General features: G+C 57.0%; 1 protein-coding gene across 21 annotated transcripts in view; it reads left to right on the top strand.

Moving 5' to 3' along the window:
* The window catches only part of DYSF (dysferlin), a 202,106-nt gene that overhangs the window by 78,288 nt on the left and 99,494 nt on the right, over nucleotides 1–24,324 (top strand). For 12 of the 21 annotated variants that reach the window (XM_028514759.2, XM_028514753.2, XM_036028085.1 and 9 more), the window contains 13 exons: nucleotides 4,060–4,101; nucleotides 5,664–5,779; nucleotides 6,308–6,421; nucleotides 7,457–7,634; nucleotides 8,172–8,296; nucleotides 10,170–10,279; nucleotides 15,280–15,472; nucleotides 17,585–17,740; nucleotides 20,990–21,121; nucleotides 21,208–21,374; nucleotides 22,210–22,324; nucleotides 22,643–22,748; nucleotides 23,019–23,161. In XM_028514759.2, the coding sequence (XP_028370560.1) occupies nucleotides 4,060–4,101; nucleotides 5,664–5,779; nucleotides 6,308–6,421; nucleotides 7,457–7,634; nucleotides 8,172–8,296; nucleotides 10,170–10,279; nucleotides 15,280–15,472; nucleotides 17,585–17,740; nucleotides 20,990–21,121; nucleotides 21,208–21,374; nucleotides 22,210–22,324; nucleotides 22,643–22,748; nucleotides 23,019–23,161 (1,697 nt within the window). The remainder of the gene's footprint in view (nucleotides 1–4,059; nucleotides 4,102–5,663; nucleotides 5,780–6,307; nucleotides 6,422–7,456; nucleotides 7,635–8,171; nucleotides 8,297–10,169; nucleotides 10,280–15,279; nucleotides 15,473–17,584; nucleotides 17,741–20,989; nucleotides 21,122–21,207; nucleotides 21,375–22,209; nucleotides 22,325–22,642; nucleotides 22,749–23,018; nucleotides 23,162–24,324) is intronic. The other 9 variants (XM_028514757.2, XM_028514755.2, XM_028514749.2 and 6 more) reach the window with 1 other exon arrangement.

The raw sequence follows: 24,324 nt of genomic DNA, 5'->3' as shown, positions 1-24,324 counted from the left end.
GTCTGTTCTGTCCCAGAAGTTTGCTTTGTTCCACAAAAGCTATGTCTTTGTGCACTCTATTAAGGATTCAAGGTGATTTCCTGAGAATTTCAGGTGCATGCTCCCCTGGGTCTCCCAGAAGCTGTTTCCTGTCCTGGTGGGCACTTGCTGTCTGGCAGGGTCTGCTCAGTGCTGGTGTTTCCTGTGCCCAGGGTCCGCGGGGCTCTGTAGCCATCCTTCACCCAGAGGACAGGTCAGCGTGCCCCACTTCTGGAAGACTACCTAGTGCTCTTGGAGTTGATGACTCTCTTCTCCTAGGTTCTCTGAAACATTAAAAAGAACTTTTCATTATAGAAAATTCAAGCACATGTAAAAGTAAAGGATGGTACAGTGAATTCCCAGCTGCCATCACAGCGTGAACTTCTAGCTGCTCGCTGCCATTCTGATTTCCTTGTTGATGCTTGTAGTTAGTGGACTGCACAAAAACTGCCTCCAGAAGGCACTGCCAGCAGGGCTTGCCCCCGGCCCCAAACTGTGGGAACTGCTGTCCCAGGATGTGGGGCCCCTTCCCTAATGCTGTTCCGATAATTTCTGAGAACGGCTGTCTTGGCAGTAGAAAGATTTGAGGTGGGGCAGTGAGTGCATCCTGACGGCGGGCTGTGAGAAGGGGAATCCTGGCCCCCACTGCAGACCGGGAGGGCTGCTGCAGAAGAACCTCTTCTCTAGTTTTCTGACTGGTGCTCTTCCTGTCTCTGGATCCAGGGGCAGACCCTGGTAGAGACCCTCTGACTGTTTTCTGTCACTGTTTCCTGAGGCTGCGGCTGAGCCTGCCATAAGCTGCCTGAAGGAGGAGAGTGTAGATCCCTGTTCCTTCATCAGTCTTCCTTCGGGTGGTGATGATGATGGCCTGGGTCTTTTTTCAGGGTATTATGAATATTTTAATGAAAACGTGAGAAAGATGTTTATTTGGCCGCTAGATGGCGCTCAGGCCATGGGCAACTCCGTGTGTGGTTCAGGGAGGCTTTGAAAGGCAGACCACGTCTCCCACAGATTGTTTCAGAACTAAATGAGAATCTTCCTGCAACCAGCTAACCAGGTTTAAAGTGCGGTTGAATAACGTGATCCCTGTAACAATAAATGAGTTAAACTCACTGCCCACACTGGAGCCATTCTGCATGACTGCTCCGATGTCCCTTCCACCAGGGGTGCCCGTTTCCGAGACCCTGAAGGTTAGCACTTGCCTCACTGCCTGCCAGCCGTCTCCCACTTGTCCTGAGGTCACCTCAGAACATGTCACTGCACCTTTCTGCCCAGCCTTTGTATTTTTCCTTCACACTGGGAGCGGGGGCGGTTCTGGCACGACAGTGCATGACACTTTATTTCGCCACTGCTTGCAAAACCCAACAAGCTAAACTGAGCTGTAAAAATGGGCTCTTTCTCTATATGCCTGTACCTCATGGTTCACCAGATTATTTGGAGTTTTTGTTTTCGTGTTTATTTCCAATGGGGAGAGGACCTAACACTAGCCTTTCAAGCACTTCTGCCTGCAAGGCTGCCTGGGTACACTTATGTGTTCCTTGGGCCCTGTGCTCCAAGGAATTTAGTAAAAATTTTGTTTTCTAAAAAGTAGTGCTTTCCTTAGAAGCTGCAGTTCTTTCAAAAAGTAACCAGCTCATGAGACCTATGAAACCTCCATAGATTTTATTCTAACTTTATACATATGAAAATCATGCTGCATGAGTAGCACTTGCAGTGTTTCCACAGGGAAGAAATCTGGAGTTACTGTAGTTTCTTTTTGTCTTTGGGATGTAGATGATAATGATTTCCCAGTAGTTTCCGATGTCTCCTCCTGCCTGGCATGGGCTGGTGTCAGGCAGCCAAACTGTGGGTGTGGGAGGTGTGCTGAGAGGCAGAGGGAGCAGGCAGGGCTGGCCGTAGGTAACAGCCTCAACCTCTCCCGGGAGACAGGGGTGCATGAAGACTGTCTGGGGGCTGTGAAGTGGGCTGCATTGAACTGGTAGGTCTGCTGTTGGTCTCCCCTGGCTTCCCCCAGGTGAGAGAGTTGGGTGTGGCTGCTCAGGCCACAAAACTGGGGCTTCCTTGGGCTGAGGGAAAACATGCAGAGACACTTGTGTTTTGGCAGAAGGATGATGAGGACTAAGTAGAGGCATTGTCTTGGGTGCCTTCACTGGTCACTCTGCCCTGGACTTTATGAGTTGTCTGCAGACACAGGGAAGAGAATCTGGGATGATCCTGAGCATCTGGAGACCTTGGACCCTGCCCTCAAATTAGGAATCATTGGCCTAACTTGTCAGAAGGGCAATGTCTTACTAGGTGCCCAGCACTGTGCCTGGCCAGGTCTGCTGAACTAAGAAGACAATACATGAGGGAATTAATGAAAGGCACCGTTGGGAAACAGGCTACTCTGCAGCCATTCGCCTGGTCCTCCCAGCACCAGAGACGTGTGTTGCTCAGACGGCTGGTGGGTTTAGGGGACAGCTGTGTCTGGACTGGGCACGGGTTTGCAGCCAGGAATCAGAGTTGGTCTGTGGTGGGAAGGCGAGTTGCTGCTGCAACAAGCACATGGGGGTCGGAACCGTGACCCTCGTTAGCCCGAGGTAACTGGCCAGGCCTGTTGGTGATGATTTGGAAGGAGCTTAAAGTGGACTCTGTTTGCTTCCTGTGAGCCCTGACCATGGTTCTCCGTGGGGCTCCAGCTGGGTCCGTGGCGGCCCTTTGGCTGTTGCTGGAAGCTCTGCTATAACCGGAGGCCTGGCTGCCCCACTGAGAAGAACCTATGCCTGTGGACATAAAAATGGCCATGAACTGTGGTTTCTGCAGCTGACTCCTGCCAGGGGGTGTTCCTTGCTGAGGCCTGGCTGCAGAGAGCTGGGAGGCTAAGTCCCAGATGGTCAGCCCTGCCCTCACACTCAGACTTCCAAATTCCCTCGTCCGCTCTTCTTCACTTTCTCTTTCTGTGTCTCTACTCATTCTTCTTTTGCAGTGTTTTGCTGAACTCTTGGCTCTTCACTTCAATCATGGAGCTATGGGAAAATAGTCAAAGGCACTCTTTTTTCCTTTATTAGGGAGACCAATAGGGAAGGGTAACCAGTCAATGAGAGTAATCAGGGATTTCTCCAGCCACATCCCAGGCTTGGTCACGACCTCAGTTACACTTAGCTGGTTGGAGGAGGAGACAGGAAGGTCAGAGCGTGAGAAGGGGCAGAAATCAGATAGGACTGTGAAAGGAGACTGAGGGGTGGGTGTCTACTCTTTTGGGGGGCAACTTTTAATTTCCTGGAAGTGAGGGATGGAGTCCGAGAGCCTGGAAATGTGCCATAGCGTCTCCTTCTTTGCTTCTCTTATTTCTGGACACCCATCACCAGCATTTAGGGACATGCCAGTGTATAGAACCTTCAGCTAATGGACAGTGTCTGTTATTGTGTTTTTACTTGAAGAGGCAGATGCCGGAAGCCTGATTCCAGTGCCTGCTGTTGTGAAAATGCAACACGGTGCCCTCGGTGGCAATACTAGAGGTGGCCACTAGATGGAGGTGTTGTGCCTTGAAATGTCAACTCTCGGAGCTGGGTCCAGAGCCTCAACCTGCTGGTCGGGTGGAGCGCTGGGTGTGCCTGCCTGCGCAGCTCTGGCCCTTTCGTGCTTCCCCCACCCTTTCTTTGTGTCTGTACTTTGTTTCCCTCACTTTTCTGGTCATATTATGAAAAAGCACATTTCTTTTCTGTCTTATTTCTTGAATGTATCGAGTCAACTTTTGGGTCCAATTTTCAGTTGGCAAACAGAACACAGATGTGCAGGCAGACACCAGTGGGGAGGGACCAGGGGACTCACCATGGCCCTGGGGGCTGTGTTTGGCTGGGGTGGGGGCTCCGTGATGACTTAGTTGGTGATAAATTCACAGCTGGGCTGGGAGTAGGGCCTCGGGACACATCTGTTTCCCACACAGGAGCTGTCTTTCCATCTGTCTGTCTGCCAGCTCTCCCTCCACAGGCCTGTTCATGTAACCAGACCTCCTTCCAGCCATGCCCACCCTAACCCCTTTTCCATTTCTTTACGCTTCAGAGGAGCCTGCAGGTGTGGCCAAGCTTCCTCCAACCTCGGACAGTATGTGCTTTGGGGACTTAAGGGGGTGGGCCTGGGGTTTCTGCTGGAGGGAAGAGGGTACTAGTGGCCGGAGAGTTTTGATTTGCTTGAGGTGGGCCTGAGATTCCCCACCATGACCCCCTAGCTTACCTTTGGTTATATCTCTCAATTTTGGTTGAGTATGTAAATTGCTTAGAATGCTTTAAAGGCAAATCTCTCCCACGCCCCAGCCCCCTTCCTAAGTCTGCTAGGCTCCAGCTGATGTGCAAATGAGACTGCTCTCTGACAGGCAGGGGATGGGACCTGCGTGAGTGCCCTCACTGACTGGGGCAAGGGCACATCTTGGGGACCAGCAAGAGGACAGGGTGAGCCGAAAACTCTTGGAATTTGCAAAGTAAATCATAACTGAGATGATTATTACAAATCATTATTAGTGATCATGTTCCATTGGCCTGGGTGTCCCACCCCTGTCCCCAGGGCCAGGGAGCCCTGTCTGTGCTGGGCACAGGCGGAGAGGGCAGATGGCTGCCTGGTGGCCCCTGGCTCTGGCGGAGGCATGTTCTTCCTGCCTCTGGTCGGGGGTTTCTTATTTCTCAAGTCCTGTCCCTGCCCCTACCCTGTCCCCCCACGAGGGTCTCACCACTAGCTGGGACTCGGAGCTCACAGCTTATACCCTCAGGTCTGGCTCACGCACTTCCTTGCCATGGACATTTATTTCGGCCTCACCTTGCCCTACCTTGCTTGTATGGATTGGCTTACCCAGATGGTTCTTGTCTGCCCCCCACCCCCCAGCCCTGCAGTTCTCAGAGTATGCCAGTGATGCCCCATCCTGGAAAACTTGGCCGTCAGCTGGAAAACAATGACATTAACCAAAGGTGGCCCCTAAAAGGGATGTTGTGAGGAGATTGTCCCTGATCATTAGTGTAATTCTTCTAACTCTCCTGCAACATGTGCCACTGGCACATGTACAACGTGGTGGGTGGGGGAGGGTTTTCCAGCACGAGTCAAGGCCGTTAGGTGGTCTGTTGCAGAGGTGGGGAGGCGTGTGCCCAGGGGTTGCCTTGTGGGGTGGACATCTAGTTGGGTCCCCTCCTTGGTGCCCTGGGAGATGGCTTGTCCAGTCATGAGGTTCCGGGGCCTCCTTTGTGCCTCCCCTCACTCATGTGTGGGTTGGGGAGGGGGTACAGAATGGGGTGTGGCTAGAGGGGGGTGGGCAGCAGAGGTCCTGGCCCCAGCTTTACGAGCTGGCTCGGTGCGTGGACTGTAAGGTCAGGTCGGTCTATTTTAGGTCATGCCCACTGTGTTCCTTTGCACCCCTGAGCCCAGTTTCCTTGCCTGTAAAATGAGATCATAAAGATAATAAAAGCTTCCACATCTTGGCATTGTGGTGAGGCTTAGAGGAGCTTATGGGGGACAGTGGGAGCTGCCATCAGTGTCACTGCTCTTTATGCATGTGTGAGGCTGTGTCCCTCATGTGTGCAGGGAACTGAGGCCCAGGGGAGGGCCCAGACCTGCAGGTGGCTGGGCTGAGCACTGGAACACTCCCCTGGGCTGGCCCCTCTGACCCTGCCTGTGTTCCCCAGTGGATGACCATCTGGGCTTCCTGCCCACTTTTGGGCCCTGCTATGTCAACCTCTACGGCAGTCCCAGGGAGTTCACCGGCTTCCCGGACCCTTATGCAGAGCTCAACATGGGCAAGGTGAGCCAGCCAGACCCCCCACGTTCCCTAGATCCCCAGGCCTGTCTGAGTCGTCTTCCTGCCTGGCCTGGGCAGTACCTGGGGTCTCCCTGGACTGCAAGGGCCCAATGGGGCTAGAGCAGGCCCGGGGCTAGAGCAGGCCCAGGGCTAGGCAGCCACCTCTCAGAGATCCTTCCTTCTCTCTGGCCCTGTCCTGGACCCTTCCACCTTTCCACACCCCTCCTGTTTGTCTCTCCTTCTAAGCCAGCCTGATCCCCCACTTTCCTGGCCCCTGAGGGGCCCAGATCCCCCCACTGTCTCAGAGTTCGTCTCTCCTCTGATTGGCCTGGAGTCCGCTACTGACCATCTGGGTGGCTTGGCCTGTCACTGGAACTCTCTGGGCACCGTTTCCTTATTTGCAGAAGGATGGGGGTGGCTCAGGGACCTCGTCAGCACCTGGGAAATGAGCATCCTCAGGGCTGGATCAGGCCCCTTCCCTTCTCCTTCTCTCCAAGCCCCTACTTCCACTGACCCAACCTCCCCTCCCAGGGGGAAGGTGTGGCCTACCGAGGCCGGGTTCTGCTCTCCCTGGAGACCAAGCTGGTGGAGCACAGTGAGCAGAAGGTGGAGGATCTCCTGGCAGATGACATTCTCCGGGTGGAGGTGAGGGGTGTGGCTCTTGGGGGCGGAGGGCGGTGTTCAAGGGGTGCTGGCTTTGGGGCGTCACAGTGGAGGAAGGCTCAGCTCTGCCCGCACTCATCTGCCTTCACCTCTCTGGGCCTCAGGCCTCGGCTGGGAGGCAGAAGTAACCCCACATCCACCCTGCCTCCCTGAGGAATGCTCAGAGACTCAAAAACAGTAAATGAAAGTAATTTAAAAATCTAGAGCTCAATACAAAATGAGAGGCTATTTTATAACAATAACGTCAGAATCACGAACACTTGCTAAGCACTGACCATGCGTCAGACACTGTGCTAGTGACAGTCCGATGTCAGTGAGTCCTCCCAGCACCCACGAGGTGGCAGCCATTAGCAGCTCCATTTGACAGATGGGGAAACTGCCGTCAGAAGGTGCTCCTTGTGGTCCCGGCCGGGTCCGCTACCAGCCTCGTCAGTTCCCCTGTCTGTGAGGAGTGGGAGAGAGTCACACTTACCTCCGGAGATGGTGGGGGATCGTGACGTCACCTTGGTTCTCGTGACGGCACTTCCCATGTCCTTAGCCTTGAGCCTGGTGTCCAGAGGGCACAGTGGGATTCATTCGCCTCAAGCACAGGGCAGCCTGTGGACACTGCAGGGCAGCTGGCCTGCAGAGACCCTGGCGGTGTGGGGTGGGCGCTCTGGGCGGGGGGCCTAGCGGTTCAGAGCCTTCGGCCCCTTCTGAGCAGCAGATGCGGAAGACCAGGCTCCTAGGGGTGTCGGTGCCATGGCTGCTGGTTTGGATTAAGGCGCATCATGGCCTTGGAGGCACAGACCTTACGAGAGGAACGTGGCCAAGCACACAGGCCTGGAACAAGTTTGCTCAGCTAGTAACCAAATCTGGGCGCTGGTGCTTCGCTGGACCATTTGCCACCCATCCGTCCAGCCAGGATTTACTGGGCGCCAGTCACAGCCAGGGCCTGCCAGACATGTGACCCCTCCCCACCCCCGGTGTCTCCCTTCCTCCTCCCTGTGACTCTCTGGCCGCCCTCTCTGTTTCCAGAAGTACCTCCGGAGGCGCAAATATTCCCTCTTCGCTGCCTTCTACTCGGCCTCCATGCTGCAGGATGTCGACGATGCCATTCAGTTCGAGGTCAGCATCGGGAACTACGGCAACAAGTTCGACACGACCTGCCTGCCGCTGGCCTCCACCACCCAGTACAGCCGGGCGGTCTTTGATGGTGAGGCTGGAGGCTACGTGCCTGGATGGAACCCTGACTGTGGAGAGGGGCCGACCCTAAGTCCTACCTACCATTGGAAGTTGCCAGAGGCCCCCTGGAGGGCCTGGCCCAGGCCAGCAGCTGGGAGGGACCCCTCCTGTGCTCCCCTGTGCCTCCTCCCCCTGCTCACCACCCAGGGGATCCCCACTGTCAGGACCCATGGATGGGACTCCCAGAACCGGCCGCAGTCAGCACTGGTTCTGACCTGTGGTGCTTGGTTATCACGTGGTGGGGGCTGGGCTTCAGGTAGAGATTTTGGAGAATGCAGGTTCCTCAGCTTCCTTCCAACCCCCCCCCCCCCCATTTCGATGTGTTAAGGAGCCCTAATGAGAGCGACAGCTGCTTCTGGGCACCTAGTCTGGACACTGGTCACCCGTGTGTGTCTGAGGCAGTTCTTAGTGGAAAGGAGGAGCAGGTACCTGAGTCCACCCTGCCCTTGGCTCCCTCCCTCCACCCCTGCACCTGGGGGTCAGCACGAGGCCCTTTGCATCCTTCCAGGGTGCCACTACTACTACCTGCCCTGGGGCAACGTGAAGCCTGTGGTGGTGCTGTCGTCGTACTGGGAGGACATCAGCCACAGAGTCGAGACTCAGAACCAGCTGCTCGGGATCGCCGACCGGCTGGTGAGTGGATGTAGCCCACAGCTGCATGCAGCCTGCGCCCGCACCCCCACCGTGGGCGTCTCCAGACCATTCGGCTATGGTGTTGGCAGTCCCTTGTGTCCTAATGGTGCCGGGTCTGTGATCCTGCCCTGCACACTGGGAGGAGAGGAGAGGAGAGGGAGCCCCTAGTTCAATGCAGAAGGCGGCACTGAGAGCTGAGACAGGCCAGGCGAGGGGCAGCCGGGCAGAGCCTTGCACCACTCGTCCATTCTTCTGTCGAGTGCCGTGGACTCTCACCACATGAAGGGACCTGTGCTGGACACTTGCAGAGGGGAGCCAGACAGGAGCTGGGAGCTTCACTGCCCGCAGGGAGTCTGTTCAGTGAAGAAGAGCCCACGGTCACCCACACAGAAGCCCTAAAGTCAGGTTCAGCTGATACCCCAGGAGCACCTCAGAGGAGGGGGAGGGCCCAGGAGCCTCTCAGAGCTGCGGGGGGGTGGGAGGCAGGACACCTCTGCGGTGGTCTGGGGGGGCGTGCCGAGTACCGCGTAGGAGATGACCAGGGGAGAAAACTGTAGGACTTGGGCTGGAAGGCCCTGGTGGTCTGTTGAATGGGGGAGGAGGGTGGGCTGGGAGGAATGGCTCCAGTGGCTGAGAACTGGGAAGTTGGGAGACAGGTTAGGTGGTGCATCCTGTTTGGGATGTGATAGGTGGAGGGGGGGTTGCCTGGGGAGGCTGGGCGTGGCCAGAGAGTGGAGGGAATCAGAGTGGACAGAAGTGTAGAGGCCGAGGGCGGGGAGCCGGTGCTTCTGGCGGTGGCCCCGGGCCGCTTCTGTGTGTGCGTGGGGTGGAGGTTCACCCACAAGGCACATGGCCTGTGGAAACACGGAGGAGGTGGGTGTGGCCACGCTGCTGGGACAGGTGAGGGGCATTGGGTGGCAGGAAGGGGTTTGGGAAGCTTGGGCATGTCTGTGGGTGAGGAGGTGAGCAGAGGGAGGAGGGGAGGTGGGTGAGGGGGGAGGAGGCTGGGACCCCGGCATGGCTGGGAGGGGATCCAAGCCCAGGCTGGGGGGCTGTGGGGGCCATGCCTTCCCTGAGGCTGGTGGACTATGAGGTGCAGGAGAAGTTGGGGTCAATGCCTTTGAAGTTCAGACTCCATCCTCCAGATCAGCCATTCTCTCATAGGGCAGTCCCTGCGGGTGGCAGCTGTGTTCTTCCCAGGGCCTGTGCCACACTGGGGCCCAGGTGCAGCACATGCTCGGGAAGACTGGTGGGTGGGAGGGGCGTGGGGGACTGAGGGACCGCACTTGGCCTGCTGGGCGATCGGTGGGGGATCTCTGCCTCCCAGCTGGGGCCAAGGCCCAGGGTAACAGTGGGACATGTGTCCCGCCGAGAAGACAGGATGAGGCCCTGGCCCGGCCCGGCCCGGCCCAGCCCTGGGAGTTAGTGAAAGCAGGGACTCAGTTATTGGAGGTTTCCCGAGTGCTCATGAAGGAAGGCAGTGTGACCTGAGCTGGGTGAGGCAGTGGGATTTGGGAAGGAGAGAGCATCCCAGGTAGAAGTCACTTACCTGTGAGATGGTGGACCTGGCTTGAAGAGGCCTGTGAGTAGCGGGATATGGTCTATCTGTCAGCACCCGGCCTCCTTGTGACTGGTCGAATGCGAGGCTGGGGCCCTGGGCTTTGGGATTGGATCAGGCTGCTATGCGGGGCCCTGGGCTGTTCTTGAGCCAGGAGGGACCCTGATTTGCAAGGTGTCTCTCTGCCTTTTTTTGCTCTAACTTCTCTCCTCTTTGGTTCAGGGACTGGGTGTGGTGACGGGGCCTGGGGCTGAGGTCCACCGTGCACCTCCACCCTGCACTGATGGCCTTCATTCTCGCCTGCCTGCTCCCCAGGAAGCCGGCCTGGAGCAAGTCCACCTGGCCCTGAAGGCCCAGGGCTCTGCGGCCGAGGACGCGGCCGCCCTGGCGGCTCAGCTGATGGATGAGCTCATCGCAGACTGCAGGTAGGGGTGCCTGGCACCCACGCCCACCCTCCTGACTCAGCGGGGCCCTTTCCCTGGGAGTGTTCGTGTGTGGCGCTGAGCGGCGGCACGTCGCCCCGGCCACGCTTGGCCAGCAGTCCAGCCCGTGCTGAGTCCAAAGGTGGCGGAGCCAGCACAGGGAGTTGAAAAGGTGACATTTAGAGCAGGTCATAAATCTCCCTGCAGCGGCGGCAGCTGTGGGCCCTGGGCGGCCTGGCTCACCTGAATGGGGAGCATTGTGTCTCTGATCCCCGACCTCTTATTTCCCTGATGGAATCTGCAGGAGGAGCTGGCTGCGGGGGTGGGGGGGCACTCAGCATCCCTCCTTCCCCCAAGGCCAAGTCGGGGACCATGGTTTCTGTTTAGCCTTCTATTGACAGGGCTGATCTCGCCAGGGAAAGGGGGCCCTGGGGGGACGGGGAACAGGGGCTCGGAGGCTGGCCAAAAGGGAGCCTCTCAGCACCTCCTCTGGGACCCCGTGATCTGGGGCTCACCACCCACTTGTTCTGAACCTTGGTTTCCTCATCTGTATGCTGGCATTGAGAATAACTAATTTACAATATTGTATAAATGAAACAGCCCCTGGCCCGTAGGAGATGCTCAGCACACAGTAGCTGTGATTGCTATTAGGAAGAAGCAATGTCGGGAGACTTACATTCTTGCCCCTTTAACTGGCTCTTCAGCTTTGGGGGGGCCTCACTTGTCTGGACCTCAGTTTTCTCAGCTGTTAAATGGACTCAATAATGCAAAGTTGCCTTTCTACCTTCTGTGGAGTTAAGTGTGAACATATGCAAATGTGTCCTATGCCCCCTCTAAATTCCATTAGCCCACCCCCTCCTGAAGGTGTGACGAGTGCGGTCACACTGAGACACGGGTCCCTGTCCCACCCCGCCTGGGGCAGTGTCCTCCTAGACCCTCTACCTCAGGTGGGAGGCACGCTCTTCCCAGAATGGATGTGTCCCCTGCTCCTACCACCAGTGGTGGGGCTGCAGGCAGGTCATTTGTCCCCAGACCTTTCTGAAGCCTGGCTGGCTCTGTGCCAGGTACACAGTGCAGATGGCCGAGGGGGCGGCTTTCATCCCCATGTGACTCATGCCAAAGCGAGCAGAGGGAGCCAAGCGTGTCGGGAGTTGGAGGCGCGTGCTGTGGGAGCTCATCAGGTGCACGTGACTCAAATCTAGTTCGGGAAGCTTCCGGGGGAGAGGATGCCCGATGTTAACACCAAAGTAGGACGACTGGGAGTCGGCCTTTGGAGAGGGGACGGCCCAGGCACAGGCAGAGAAGCCTGAAGTGCCTGCCACCTCCAGGAGGCAGGAGTCACCAGGAAGGCTCAGGCCCAAATGGGACAGGCCTCAGGGGTCCTTGAAGGTGAGCTCACCTGAGGAACGGTCGGGGGGCACAGTGGTCGCTGCGCTTCAAATGCTCACTCTGGCTGCAGTTCAATGGAGAGGCCGGGGGGGGGTGTGTGGCAAGGAGGGTGCTGGGCAAGGCATCACTTAAGGAGGGATACTGGGGTGGGGGTAGCATGGACTGTTCAGAGGGTGTCAGGATGACAACAACCTCAGAAGGAGCACATTCTGTGCTAGGTACTGCTCTAAGAATTTTACATGTATGAACTAATCATAAACATCTTCTGAGGTAGGCAGTAGAGCGGTCTGTATTTTACAGATGAGGAAATCGAGACTTGAAGAAGTTAATTGACTCTCCCAGATTCATGCTGCTAGTGTGTGGCCGAGCCCTTGGTGTTGTCCTGCTCTCTGATGGACAGGACTAGTTGGTGGGTTGGATGTGGGGGCCGAAGAAAGGTCAAGAATGATCCCCTGGCTCTGGCCAGCACAGCCGGGTGGAGGGCAGGGCCATGCCCAGAGAGGCCAGCAAGAGAAAGGTAGCTCTGGGGGACGGTGAGGCATCCAGGACTGGCCACGTGGAGTGGGAGGTGCCTGTGGGGTGTCTCTCTGTGGTCTGGGGGTCGGAGGCCAGAGTGAGGCTGGAGGAGCACTCAGGGACATGATCACTGTGGGGAGGGCCTCAGAGTGACTTGCTGTGCCCCGCTGGCCTGGCCTGACAGCAGGGGTGCGGAGGGTAGATCAGGGCTCTGCTCCTGACTCGCACGCTGTGTAGACCTTGGCAGGTCTGCAGCGCGTGGACACCTGAGATCAGTGGGACCCAAGTCCTGGGCTGCCCTCGCTGCACTCTCAGGGTCCTCGGAGGATTTGGCTAAAACTGCTTTTGCGAAAGCCTGGCCCCCTTGACTCCCTCTCCTCAGGACAGAAGGGGCCGGGAAACCCCTAGGGGGCTCTGGTCCCAGGTCAGGAGCTTTGGACCAGGTTCTCATGCTCCGAGGAATGCACAAATGGCCCTCTAGAGGAAGTCAGCAGGACGGATTCCCTCAGGCACCACCTGAGGCCCCCAGACTGCCCTGGGCCCGCAGCAAGAGGGCCCCCTCCACCTCTGGCTCTGTGCCGAGCACCGTCACAGCTGACCAGCAGGGAAGCCCGCTGCCGGCTGCCCCAGCCAGCTTGCCCTGGCTGACCGAGGCTGCTGGCCCCTTCCTCAGCCGGCCCTGCCCACGCATCCAACGTCAGTGTCCTTCGTTCCATCAGAGCCTTTTCCTGCTCCTCTGCCCTCTCCCCCAGCCACGGGCGCCCACTCTGTTCTTCTAGCCCAGCCCTCTTGAAATCCGACTGCCCACCACACATGTGGATGTCCTGTCAGCACGCTCATTTCACCCTCTGTGATCTTCCGAGAACCGTGCCATGCCACCTCCACCGCAGCCCTGCAGTGAGTTCCGGTCAGGAAAAGTCCCGGCTCTGGTCCTGGGGGACAGTCTCTCTGGCCCCACCCCCTGCCCCACAGCTGCGCAGTGCCACCCTCCAGCCCCTTCGGAGCCACTCCCCACGTGTGTCCTCCTGCCCCTGAGGCTTCGTCTTGTGCATACACTGCCCGTCTGCTAGAACACCCTTCCTGCTCGCTCTGGCCTGCCTCGCTCCTGCTGGCCCTGACAGGTGCAGCGAGGGGCCGCTTCCTCCAGGAAGCACCCCTCCCTGACACTGAGGCTGTTCGTGGCGGCTCCCTGAAGGCAGGGCTGGACTCAGCCCCCCGCCAGGACCAGCAGGGCTGTTGCTCTCAAGGAGTGAAATGAATGATCTTGCAGCCAGTTCCTCTTTCAGGCTGGACACTGCTCCCCTCCCAGGTGCTTGTCCCTGACGCAGGCTCCCACTCACGTGGGGTTAGGCAGCAACTTTGTGAGCACCCCAGTTCTGCTGGCAGCCTGCACTGGGCCTGCCGACCGATTTCACTGGGGTCGGCAGGGCAACAGCCCCGGTCGGGGTTTGGGGTGCAGTGTCACCCAGTCTCTTCCCCAGGGTCTCCCTTTCTTTCCTTGCGCCCAGCCTTCGGCTTTTCTGGGGCAGAAAAGGTCCGAGACATCTTCTTAGTGGCAGTCACAGTCCCGGGTATTTCCTGGGGAGTCTTGGCCGGGCCAGTGGCCTCTATGAAAATCTCCCTTTGGTGGCCTGTATGGCAGTCCCTCCCAGCTCCCGACCAGGGCTGGGAGCATAAATCACTCTGGTTGGCTCAGCTCTCCACATCCCATTCCAGACCCGCCTGCCCCCACCCCCAAGCCCACTCAGGGCTGCTTCCCAGGCAGGCTGCAGCCAGGACTGTGGCCCAGGCCCCCCTTCACCCACCAAGCGTGCCCCTCCGCCACGTTCGAGTGCGCTGGGAATGGAGGCCGTCTCTCTCCTGGCCTGGGGCAGCCCCATCCGCGGCACCCTCGGGGCAGTAAATATTATATTACTACAGGGTGTGCAGTACGTGACCTGAGACAGGTCCCGGGGCTTAAGTTTCCTGAGATGGAGTTTGCGTACTGCTCCCCCCACCCTAAAAATTCAATTAAAAAAAATAACAGGAAAAATGTAGTGCGCCGAGGGCCTGCCAGAGTGGTGTATCTGGCGGCGGCGGTGCCGCTGCGCTCCGGCGGTAATTGGTTCTGCATAGCTCGGGGAAATTGGCAGAAAAATAAATCAGCCGGGAGCCGGAGTCAGACGCTGCAGGGAGGGGAGCATGCGGTGGGGGGGGGGGGGGGGGGGGTTACGAGTGGTGGGAGCAGGACTGGTGGAGCGGGTTTGACTGATGTCCTGTTTGGGAGTCAAGGGCTCAGCGGAGGTGGGGCAGCCCCCCCATACCTTCAAGCAGGGATAATCCAGGGGGGTCCTGCTGAAAGGGAGGGCACAGACCAGCCCCACCCACCCCATCCTGCAGGACCCCTGTGCGTGTACTGACTGACCTTGGAGGGTTGGTATGGTGAGGAGGAGATATATGAAGGACTATTCTGGAGCCCCGTGGGATGGGGGTGGGGGTCAGAGTTCATTGCCTCCAAACAGAATGGAGTTTAAACCCAGCCCCCGACTGGAGGTCTAGGCCTGTGTTTCTGAGACTATGTGTCCACCCCCCGCCCCCACGCCTCTTCTCCAGAGGCTTCCCAAACAGAGGTTCTGGGAGGGGTGTTGTGGGGCCGCCCCGAGCCGACACATCTGTATTGCTGGCTGCCGGCCTCCCCACAGCGTCTGCAGTGGCTTGTCAGGGGTCCATAAATTTCCTTCTTGAAGAAAGTGTGCGTACAACAGAATGGATTCGTTTCAGCGAAGGGCAACTTAACGCTCGGGCCTCTGCTCTAGGAGGATACGGGGGCAGGGAGGACGTGCCCGAGGACTTCAGAGCAGAGGCACATGAGCCAGTGTGGTTGGGGAAGGCCTCCTGGAGGAGGTGAGGATGGAGCAGGTCACTTGGAGATGACAGTGCACGTGGATCAGGCTGGAGAAGGTGCCCAGGACACTTGGAGTGTCCAGCAGGCTGGCAGAGGGCATGAGCCCTGTTGTGGCAGCCTGTGCACATGTGTGCATGTATGTGCATGTGTGTGCTTGGACTTGGGTGTGCACTGGGTTCCTGCTCATCAGGCACATCCCACCTGTCCCTCACAGCCAGCCCCTGCGCAACGTCCAAGAGATGCCCTCTGCCACCTATCTGGACCAGTACCTGTACAAGCTGCGTACCCGTCACCTGACTCAGATCACCGAGGCAGCCTTGGCCCTGAAGCTTGGCCACTGTGAGCTCCCTGCCACCTTGGAGCAGGCCGAGGACTGGCTCCTGCGTCTCCGTGCCCTGGCGGATGAGGTAGCTAACTCTATGAAGCACCTTCCTTCCTGCCTGGAACATCAGGACGGGGAGGGACATGGGGACTGTCTGGACCATGATTCAACCCTGGCTCCATTGCTGGGTGACCTTGGGCTTGCATCTTAACCTCTCTGAGCCTCGATGACCCCATGTATAGAAGGAAGAGACAAGATACAATGGAAAACTGGATGTTGTGGGGCCCAGCACAGAGCCTGGTGTGTAGTAGGTGCTCAATAAATGTCCTTGACTGTGCATAAGGAATGCTGCCAAAGTATGTCAGAGACAGAGCTGGGACCAGAACCCAGGGTGCCTGGCTCTAGGTCCAGCGCTGGGGCCTGCTTTCCCAGGAACCAGCTCCTTTTCCCTGCCAACCAGCATCTGTCTTCTCCTGCCTCTGGGGGTGCCTGTGTTTCCTGCCCTTCTTGGATGTCTGGAGGAGGCTGCATTTGCCATAACTCTGGGCATTCTCATATCTAATCAGAGAGAAGGGACTCCAGCTTGTCTTCTGGGGTACCCCTTCCCCACCTGCACTGCCCCCCTTCAGGTCAGATGCACCCATCCAGTTCCTCAGGTGACCAGACAGGCCACAGTTTCATCCAGACAGGACAAAGGCCTGCTCACATGTCACTGGCAGACCAGTTGCTGCCCAGAGCCATGTGGGACCCTGAGGGAGGCAGGGTGATGGTAGGAAAGATCTCCCCGGGAGGAGTGTGCAGAGCAGGGCAGGGCCTGCAAGGGGCCTCTGGGGGAGCGAGTTGTCAAAGAGCAGAGGAAGGATCAGGAGGTGAAGGATGCTCAGGAGGGGAAGGCAGCCAGGAATGTTGGGCCCGGAGAGCCAGTTCCTGAGCAGAGTCTCAGGTGTGGGGCCAGCTACATGGTGGGGAACATGGGCAGACCCCTTATAATGGCCATGAACTACCTTCTTGGACTGGTCAAAACATGCCTCCCAAAATCATAGCTCAGATGGACCCCAGAGCTCTCAGACCAGACTGCAATAGGGCTTGGAGAGGTTCGGGCCAAACAGGTGCTATTGGTTGTTTGGGGACCCAAGAGAGTCTTGCTTGGATTTGAGTGTGTGTCAGAATCCCCTCAGGGGCTTCCCCTTAAACAGGCTACGGCGCCTCCCTCTGCAACTCGCAAGTCTGGGGTGGGGCCTCAGAATTTGTGTTTATGCTATGGGGACCATACTTTGAGAACCTCTGGTGTAGTGGTTAGGAGCACGTACTTGGTGTCAGAAAAATCCAGTTCCTAACCTCCTAGAGCCTGAACTTCTTCACTTGTCAGATGCACTGCCCTTCTCTGCCTCCTGGGCTGCTGCAGGGAGTCTGAGAAGCAAAGCCTGTGAAGTGCTGAGCTAGTGCTGCCAGAGCCTGAGCCCTGGTCGGCGACCCAGCCCCCTCCCCCAACTCTTCCCCTCACTCCTCCTGGGGCACTTTGCTCACCAACCTTGGGAGCGAGTGGACCATACCCAACTGGTCATCTCTCCCAAGCATGAGCTGGGAGCAGTTCTCACTCACAGCCAGAGGCTCCGAGGGACTCAGAGGCCTTGCAGTTCTGTTCTGAGCTAGTCAGCACCTTCAGAGCCCTCTGTCCCCAGGCCCAGAAAGAGTCAGATCCCAGGGTCCCTGCTGTCAGAGGGAGCAGGAGTGAGTGTCCTCTGGGAAGGGCACTCCTGTGATTTGCTGCTGCTCTTGAGGGCGAGGGAGCGGGGAGGTCATCTTAAGTATAATGTCATCTTCTGGGCCCGATGAAATCCTCCCATATCTGTGCCTGGAGCATCTATTTACCCAGCGTGTGGGGGTGGGGTGGGGTGAGGAATCGAAGAACTTAGCCAGGCTCCAGGCAGGAGTATCTTTTCCCAGAAAATGTGAACTCAGTTCAGTGATTTTTGGCAGCCTCCTTGTGTGAGCCCAGGCAGCCTCACGCCCTGCCCTAGGAGCTCGTGGCTGCTGAAGACAGAGATGCCCAGCTGAACCTGGGAGGTCAAGGGGGCAGCTGGGGTGGGCAGCTGAGGGATGGAGGCCCCCTAGCCAGGGCAGGCAGCTCGCGGTGGGCTGCAGGGTGTGGGCCAGTCATGTCACCTTCCCCACCCTGACTGCACCTTCTCTGCAGCCACAGAACAGTCTGCCCGACATCGTGATCTGGATGCTGCAGGGAGACAAGCGAGTGGCGTACCAGCGGGTGCCTGCCAACGAGGTCCTCTTCTCCCGGCGGGGCGCCAGCTACTGTGGCAAGAATTGCGGGAAGCTGCAGACGATCTTTCTGAAAGTGGGTTCTTTTTCCTCAAGTCATGATTATATTTTCTTAGTCCAAGGCCTATCCCCCGCCCCTTTCGTTGCCCCCCCAGTCGTCTGATTGCCTCAGAGTCCTTGGACTCTGCTCTTGGAAAGGACAGAGGGCTTCAGGTAAAACTACTCCCCTTCTCTTTCTCGCAGGGTTCCCTAGACCCTTAGACCTGGTCTAGAAAGTTAGCAGGGGCTGACCCCTGAGGCTATGCTCGCCACCCCCAGGCTGGCCCCAGGTAGGGGTACTCAGCCCTCAGCCTTCAGCCCTCCCCTCAGCCTCTGAGCCCTGGCACAGATCTGCCTGCACACCCTACCTGAGAGCCTTCCACTGCAGTTGGAGCCTCACTCAAGTTCACGTTCCCCCCATGGGAAGGCCGGTGTCTGGGAGCTAGGGGCAAGCATCCTGTCCCCCCAGTCTCACCCCACCCCCACCTGTCCTGCTGTGTCTCCTTCTCTGAACATCTGTTCTTGCTCCATCTTCCCTCAGGGGACTGAGTAGTCTTGGGGTAGGGTGACAGGGAAGTGAGTGGGTACCTGGGAATGAATCCTCTGTCCTCTCTCTAGGTTAATGTGGGGACATAGAGCCAAGGCAGCTTTGGTCAGGGTACCGTGGCCCGGAGGTCAGGGCACAATTTGGGGAAATCCCTCCCTGTGCTGTGGCTGCCCTGGTACCAAGGGAGGGTCTCTGCTGGGACAGCTGTCATCGAGGCTGTCCTGATAGAGGAGGAAGGGCCTAGGGAAGTAGGCTGACCCCTTACCACTCACTGCTGACTCCACATGGTCCTGTTGGTGTGATGGACTGCCTGGCTGTCACCCTCCCTTCCCTGTGTCTCCCCTCCCATCTATACCAGGACCAACTCCCACCTTGCCTCTTCTGGGAGGTCATTGTTGACTAACCTGAGCCTCAGACCTCTGAGTGGCTGTTGGTCAACCCATTCATATATTGGCCGGTCATTCTTGTCACTGCCCAGGGTGGGTAGACAGGACAGGTTTCATGGCACAGTGTGATTGGACAGGTTGCAGGGCTGGCTGGAACCCTGTGAGGCCTTAGGCAGACTGTCTAAGCTCTCTGGACTGCTGGCTGTCTTTTCACCTGTGAAATGAAGGTCAGCTGCCCACTCCTTAGGTTTTGAGAATTGAATTAAGTAACACAGGTCATGGGTCTTGCTGGTACTAGGTGATCAACGAATGTTAGTTTCTCTCCCCTTTTCTCCCCTTTTCCTTGGGAGCTCCCTTGCTCCCTGGGAGAGAAGGCTGTACTAGCACAATGACTGGCAGCCAACCCAAAGGCAGGGACGAGCAGATGTCTGCAGGTGGAGTAATTGATTATTTCAGACGAGAGGCCAGTTTTGTGTAAAAAGAGGGTGGAGTGTGTCATGCATTGGGCTGCCCCTCCTACTTGCTCACCTGCCACTGAGGGCATGTTCCCCTTCAGCAGCCTGCTTTTCTCTGTCCTAAGCCAGTTCCTTACCTGGTAGGATAGAAGGGACAGGAAGTCAAGGAGTTGCCACATCTGAGTGGGATTCTCCAGGGAAAGCTCGCTGGCTGGAGTTGAGGTGGGGCAGCGAGGGGTGGGGGGCAGGGGGATGCCAGGTGGACCTGCTCTGAGGGGATACGCTTCAGGCTCTGACCTCTCTGCCCTTTGCAGCTTTGGGGGAATGCAAACTGAAAAATCTCCCTGATTCCAAGCAAAAAAAAAAAAAAGATATAGAATTGTTTCTCGAAGTCTTCCCCACTGGGTTTATGAGCCCCGCCAGTAGCTCCTGAGCAAGCTCTACAAAAATGTTGGCAGCAAGCAGAGACCAAGAAAACATTGGTGTTTCTTAACTTAAACCAAAGTTGGAAAAAATGAGCACCAGCAGAGAGGGAGAGGAGCCCCAAACTAGACATTTCTTTATTTGCTGTTGCTATTTTGGGTCCGGCAGGCTGGCCCCGTCTGGGGGAGGGCAGGGGAGAGACTAGGGGCAGAGGGGGAAGGGGGGGTCAGGCATTCCTGCCATCTCCCTGGGGCTGGTGGTTTGGAGGGGAAAAGGCTGCTAACCACCCCAGGGAGGAGGGCAGCTGAAGAGAGCAGTCATGGGGAGGTTTGGGGGGTGGGGGTGACCCTTGGGGTCAGAGGCTCCTCCAGGCTTCACCAAGGATGAACCACAAGCAGAGAGGCTGGGTAAAGGGAGAAATTGTCACTGTCTTGATATGACACCCCTTCCTGACCCTCTTACCTGGCTGGGGCTCTCTCTTCAGGTTCCAGACCCCCTCTCATGGTGGAAACCCTTACCTCAGCCTCTCTTTCATCTTCTCAACCCACCAAAGCTACTTCCTTGTCGCATTCTGCTCCCTGTCTCAGAGGGGACGCTCCTCCAAGCTCATGCACACGAGACCTATGTCCTGACTATGTTGCTCCCTCCAAGAGACACTGTCCTTTTCCAAGAGTGGGGAACTTCTGCTCTAGGCCATATCTGTGCCTTGATTTCAATCCGATGCTGGGGCATTTGGGGAGAATACATTTTCTGTGTTGGGTTGTTGTGGTTATTCCATTTTGGCAGAGCTTCTGAAAGCTTCAGGCTGAAAAGCATTGGAAGACCAGTACATAGCGGTTGGAGTGCTGATAAATACTCGAAAGGGTAGGGGGATCAGATGATACACTAACATCCAACCAAGAAACAAGCACACAAAAATCCCAGCTGGAAATGAAGGGGGAGGCTCTAACTTCTTCTTCACCTTCCAGACCTGGACCCTTGTATCTCCTTCAGAGGCATGTTCTAGAACTGCATTTTCCAGTAGGGTAGCCACATGTGTCTGTTTAAATTTAAAGGAATCAAAATGAAATAAAACAAGGAATTTAGTTCTTCAGTCACAATGGCTACATTGTCAGCGGTCAGTTGTCTCAGGGGGCTGGCGGCTGCCATAGTGAACCCTGTAGATGTAAAGTGTTAGCTGGGTGGCAGAGCCACCTGCTGGACGGTGCTTTCTGGAAGAGAACGGAAACGAAGATGTGGGGGGAGAGGAGAGAACGGGGTCCGGCCTCTCCAGACAGCACGCAGTGGGGACCCACAGTCTTCTCCTCTGATGGGAAGGAACCTTGGCAGGTAGGGAGAAGGTGTCTTAATCACACACACCTCTTCCATGAAATTCCGGTAAGTCCTTCAACAGGGCACACACCAGATGGGGGTTCAGGCTGGTGTGCCCACGTGCTGAAGGGGACCGTGGGTTTCTGTCCTTCTCTGGCACCTAGTATCCAATGGAGGCTGTGCCCAGAGCCCGGATGCCAGTGCAGATACGCGTGAAGCTCTGGTTCGGGCTCTCTGTGGATGAGAAGGAGTTCAACCAGTTTGCCGAGGGCAAGCTCTCCGTCTTCGCCGAAACCGTGAGTGCCTGCCAGCCCACCCTGTGCTCCCTCACCCGCCAGGCTGCCACTGGGCCCCACTCACTTCTCTCCTGCTTGTTCTCCAGTATGAGAACCAGACCAAGCTGGCCCTGGTTGGGAACTGGGGCACCACGGGCCTTACCTACCCCAAGTTTTCTGACATCACGGGCAAGATCAAGCTCCCCAAGGACAGCTTCCGCCCCTCGGCTGGCTGGGCCTGGGCCGGTGATTGGTTCGTGTGTCCAGAGAAGACGTGAGTGTTGTGGGCAGGGAGGGCTCAGGGACCCCTCTGCCCCAGCCCTTTCTCCGAAAGGCCTCAGCCCCATTCCTCGCTTTGCCTATTCCCACCACCCGCACCCTGGTCCTAGGGACCTCTGCCTGCGCTCTCGCAGAGCTGGGGCTCACTAGGCAGCATTCCTTTCTGGAAGGGCCAGGACTATTGGAAGGTTCTTTATTATGAAACCAAACTTGGCCTCCAGTAGACTTTGCACCTGACTTTGCTCCTGTTGGTTGCAGCCTTCTCCAAGACAGCGCTGAAAGCGCACTGCCTCCTCCACAGGCACCGCTGCTCCTGCCTGAGGCCCTCCCTTCCCTGTGTTTCTCGGGGACAGCACCTCCCCCAGCTCGCTGACATCTCTGTCTCTTTCTCCCATCCTTTCCAGCTCGGTTGACATTCAACAACTGTTTTTTTTAAACTTTAAAAAACATTGAATTAGAGAAAAAAACAAAAAATAAAGTAAAACAATTAAAAATTGCAGTATAATTTATATTATAGTCAAGTACTCAAATATTAGTATACAGCTTTATAACATTTTCCATTTCAACGATTATCTGTTGAGCTTCAACTACCCCAGGCTTAGGTGTCTCCAGCTGGTCTTCCCTTTTCTTTCTTTATCTTGGTTGGTGAAGTATTCTTCTATCTGTGAGTATCTCTAGGTCTCCTTTCTCTGTGTCCCCTTGGCTCTGACCCCTCATCACTCTCTCCCCTCTATCTGTCTTACTGTGGGTTGAGGTGAAGCTGCTGCAGGAAGGCTAGCCCAGGTGGGGGGTTCTGATCAGCAGAGGTGCTGACTGTCCTCCACCCACAGCCTGCTCCATGACACTGACGCGGGCCACCTGAGCTTTGTTGAAGAGGTGTTTGAGAATCAGACCCGGCTCCCCGGAGGCCAGTGGATCTACATGAGTGACAACTACACGGATGTGGTAAGAGGTTGTCCCAGGGGCAGCTGGGCTCTGCTTTCCTGGAGTCCTGTAGGTTTGGGACCTACAGGGGTCCCAAATGAGTGACAGGTTAGGAGAGACCTGTCACTCAAAGGAGGGTAGGACATTTTCTCCCTTGCTCCCATGTCCCCAGCCTCTATGCTCTGGTTACCAGAGAGACAGTGTGAGGTCCAGCTCTGGTAGGACACTGACCTTGAGTCGCACCTGAAACTTTGAGAGCATATGTCATCAAGTTGCATCTTTACACCCTCCCTGATCATGTCTGTTTCTTTGCATGCCTGTCTGTCCTGTGTTGCCCAGAACGGGGAGAAGGTACTTCCCAAGGATGACATTGAGTGCCCACTGGGCTGGAAGTGGGAAGATGAAGAGTGGTCCACGGATCTCAATCGGGCCGTGGATGAGCAAGGTGGGTGGCACGTGGAGCCTGGTGGTGTCCATCCTGGTGAGCTCACGAGGTATGCTGGTGAGGACAGCTGAGTGCAGGGCCCCTGGGCCTGGGGCACTGGCCTTCACTGGACTACTTCATCTGGGGGACTTCCTGGGTTAGCCCTCACTTCAGTTACAAACTAGGAGTCACTGGCTGCTTGTGAGTCTGTGTACATGCCCCAAGTGAGGAGATATCTGCTGCAGAGATGGGGAGTGGCTGGGCACTGAGTGATGCATGCCCCTCCCCCAGGCTGGGAGTACAGCATCACCATCCCCCCGGATCGGAAGCCGAGGCACTGGGTCCCAGCTGAGAAGATGTACTACACACATCGTCGGAGGCGCTGGGTCCGCCTACGCAGGAGGGACCTCAGCCAGATGGAGGCGCTGAAGAGGGTGAGCCCAGTGGGTGGTAGGTGGGGGTGAGGTCCTGGTGTGGGAAGGCCAGCTGGGAACAGGTGCATACCTATGTGCACACATACACACAAGGATACACAGAACATGTACAAGGCACACGAGCTCACTCGAGATGCTCACAGCTCACACTGAGCACATACACACAGCTCACACCTGGCACTCATACAGACCACACCCAGCACTCACACAGCTCACACCTAGCTCTCATACAGATCACACCCAGCACTCACACAGACCACACCATGCACTCACACAGACCATACCCAGCACTCACACAGCTCACACCCAGCACTCACACAGACTACACCCAGCGCACACATAGCTCACATCCAGCACTCACACAGCTCACACCCAGCACTCTCACAGACCACACCGTGCACTCACACAGACCATACCCAGCACACACACAGCTCACACCCAGCACATACACGGATGCTCACAGACGGAACACTTCCAGATGCCCACAATTGTGCAAGAGGGTCGCACTGGGAGTTCGCACACAGACCTGAAAGGTAGAAAGACATACCTGGAATATGTCTGTGGCTGGGTATCCTAGAGGCTGAGTCTGAGACAGGGTATTTGCTACCTATGGTTTACCAATGTGGTGTCCTCAGGAGTGCCAGGAGCAAGGGTGTGTTCTCAGGCAAAGTCAGCTTCGGCCTGAGCCGTGGCTAAGGGAGGGCTCACCCTGGAGCATCGTGGAATCAGCCTCATGTGGAGACGAGGGGCTGGAGTCTGCACCTTGTGGCCATCAGTTGCTGACTGGGGACTGCTGGGGTGGGCTGGGACTTGTACCCTGGGGCATGTATCCACCCTATGGAGCCCACTCCCTTCAGCATGGGCACTTCCTGGGAGAAAGGCGCCCTGGGGACTCTCCTGGCAGCTAGGGATGGGTGCACTGCAAGAGTGTGTTGGCCAATGGTGGGGCCTGGGGTCGGTTCGCTGGCATCCCCCAGAGTACACACGCATAGCACATGCACACATGCCCACAAATGTGCACAGGTGCCCACGGGACACAGGAAGGCACGGGGCGAGCACATGTGAGTACACACAGTGCTGCGCCGGCTCCCACAGTCCCACAGATGCCCGTGACTGCACGGCCTCAGAGACAGCCTACCCCCGGGCCCTCCAGGTCTGTGACC

Source organism: Phyllostomus discolor, chromosome 6, assembly GCF_004126475.2.
Source record: "Phyllostomus discolor isolate MPI-MPIP mPhyDis1 chromosome 6, mPhyDis1.pri.v3, whole genome shotgun sequence".
Lineage (NCBI taxonomy): Eukaryota > Metazoa > Chordata > Mammalia > Chiroptera > Phyllostomidae > Phyllostomus > Phyllostomus discolor.
Note: the sequence above shows the minus strand (reverse complement) of the source record. Positions and strands in the feature narration are given on the sequence as shown.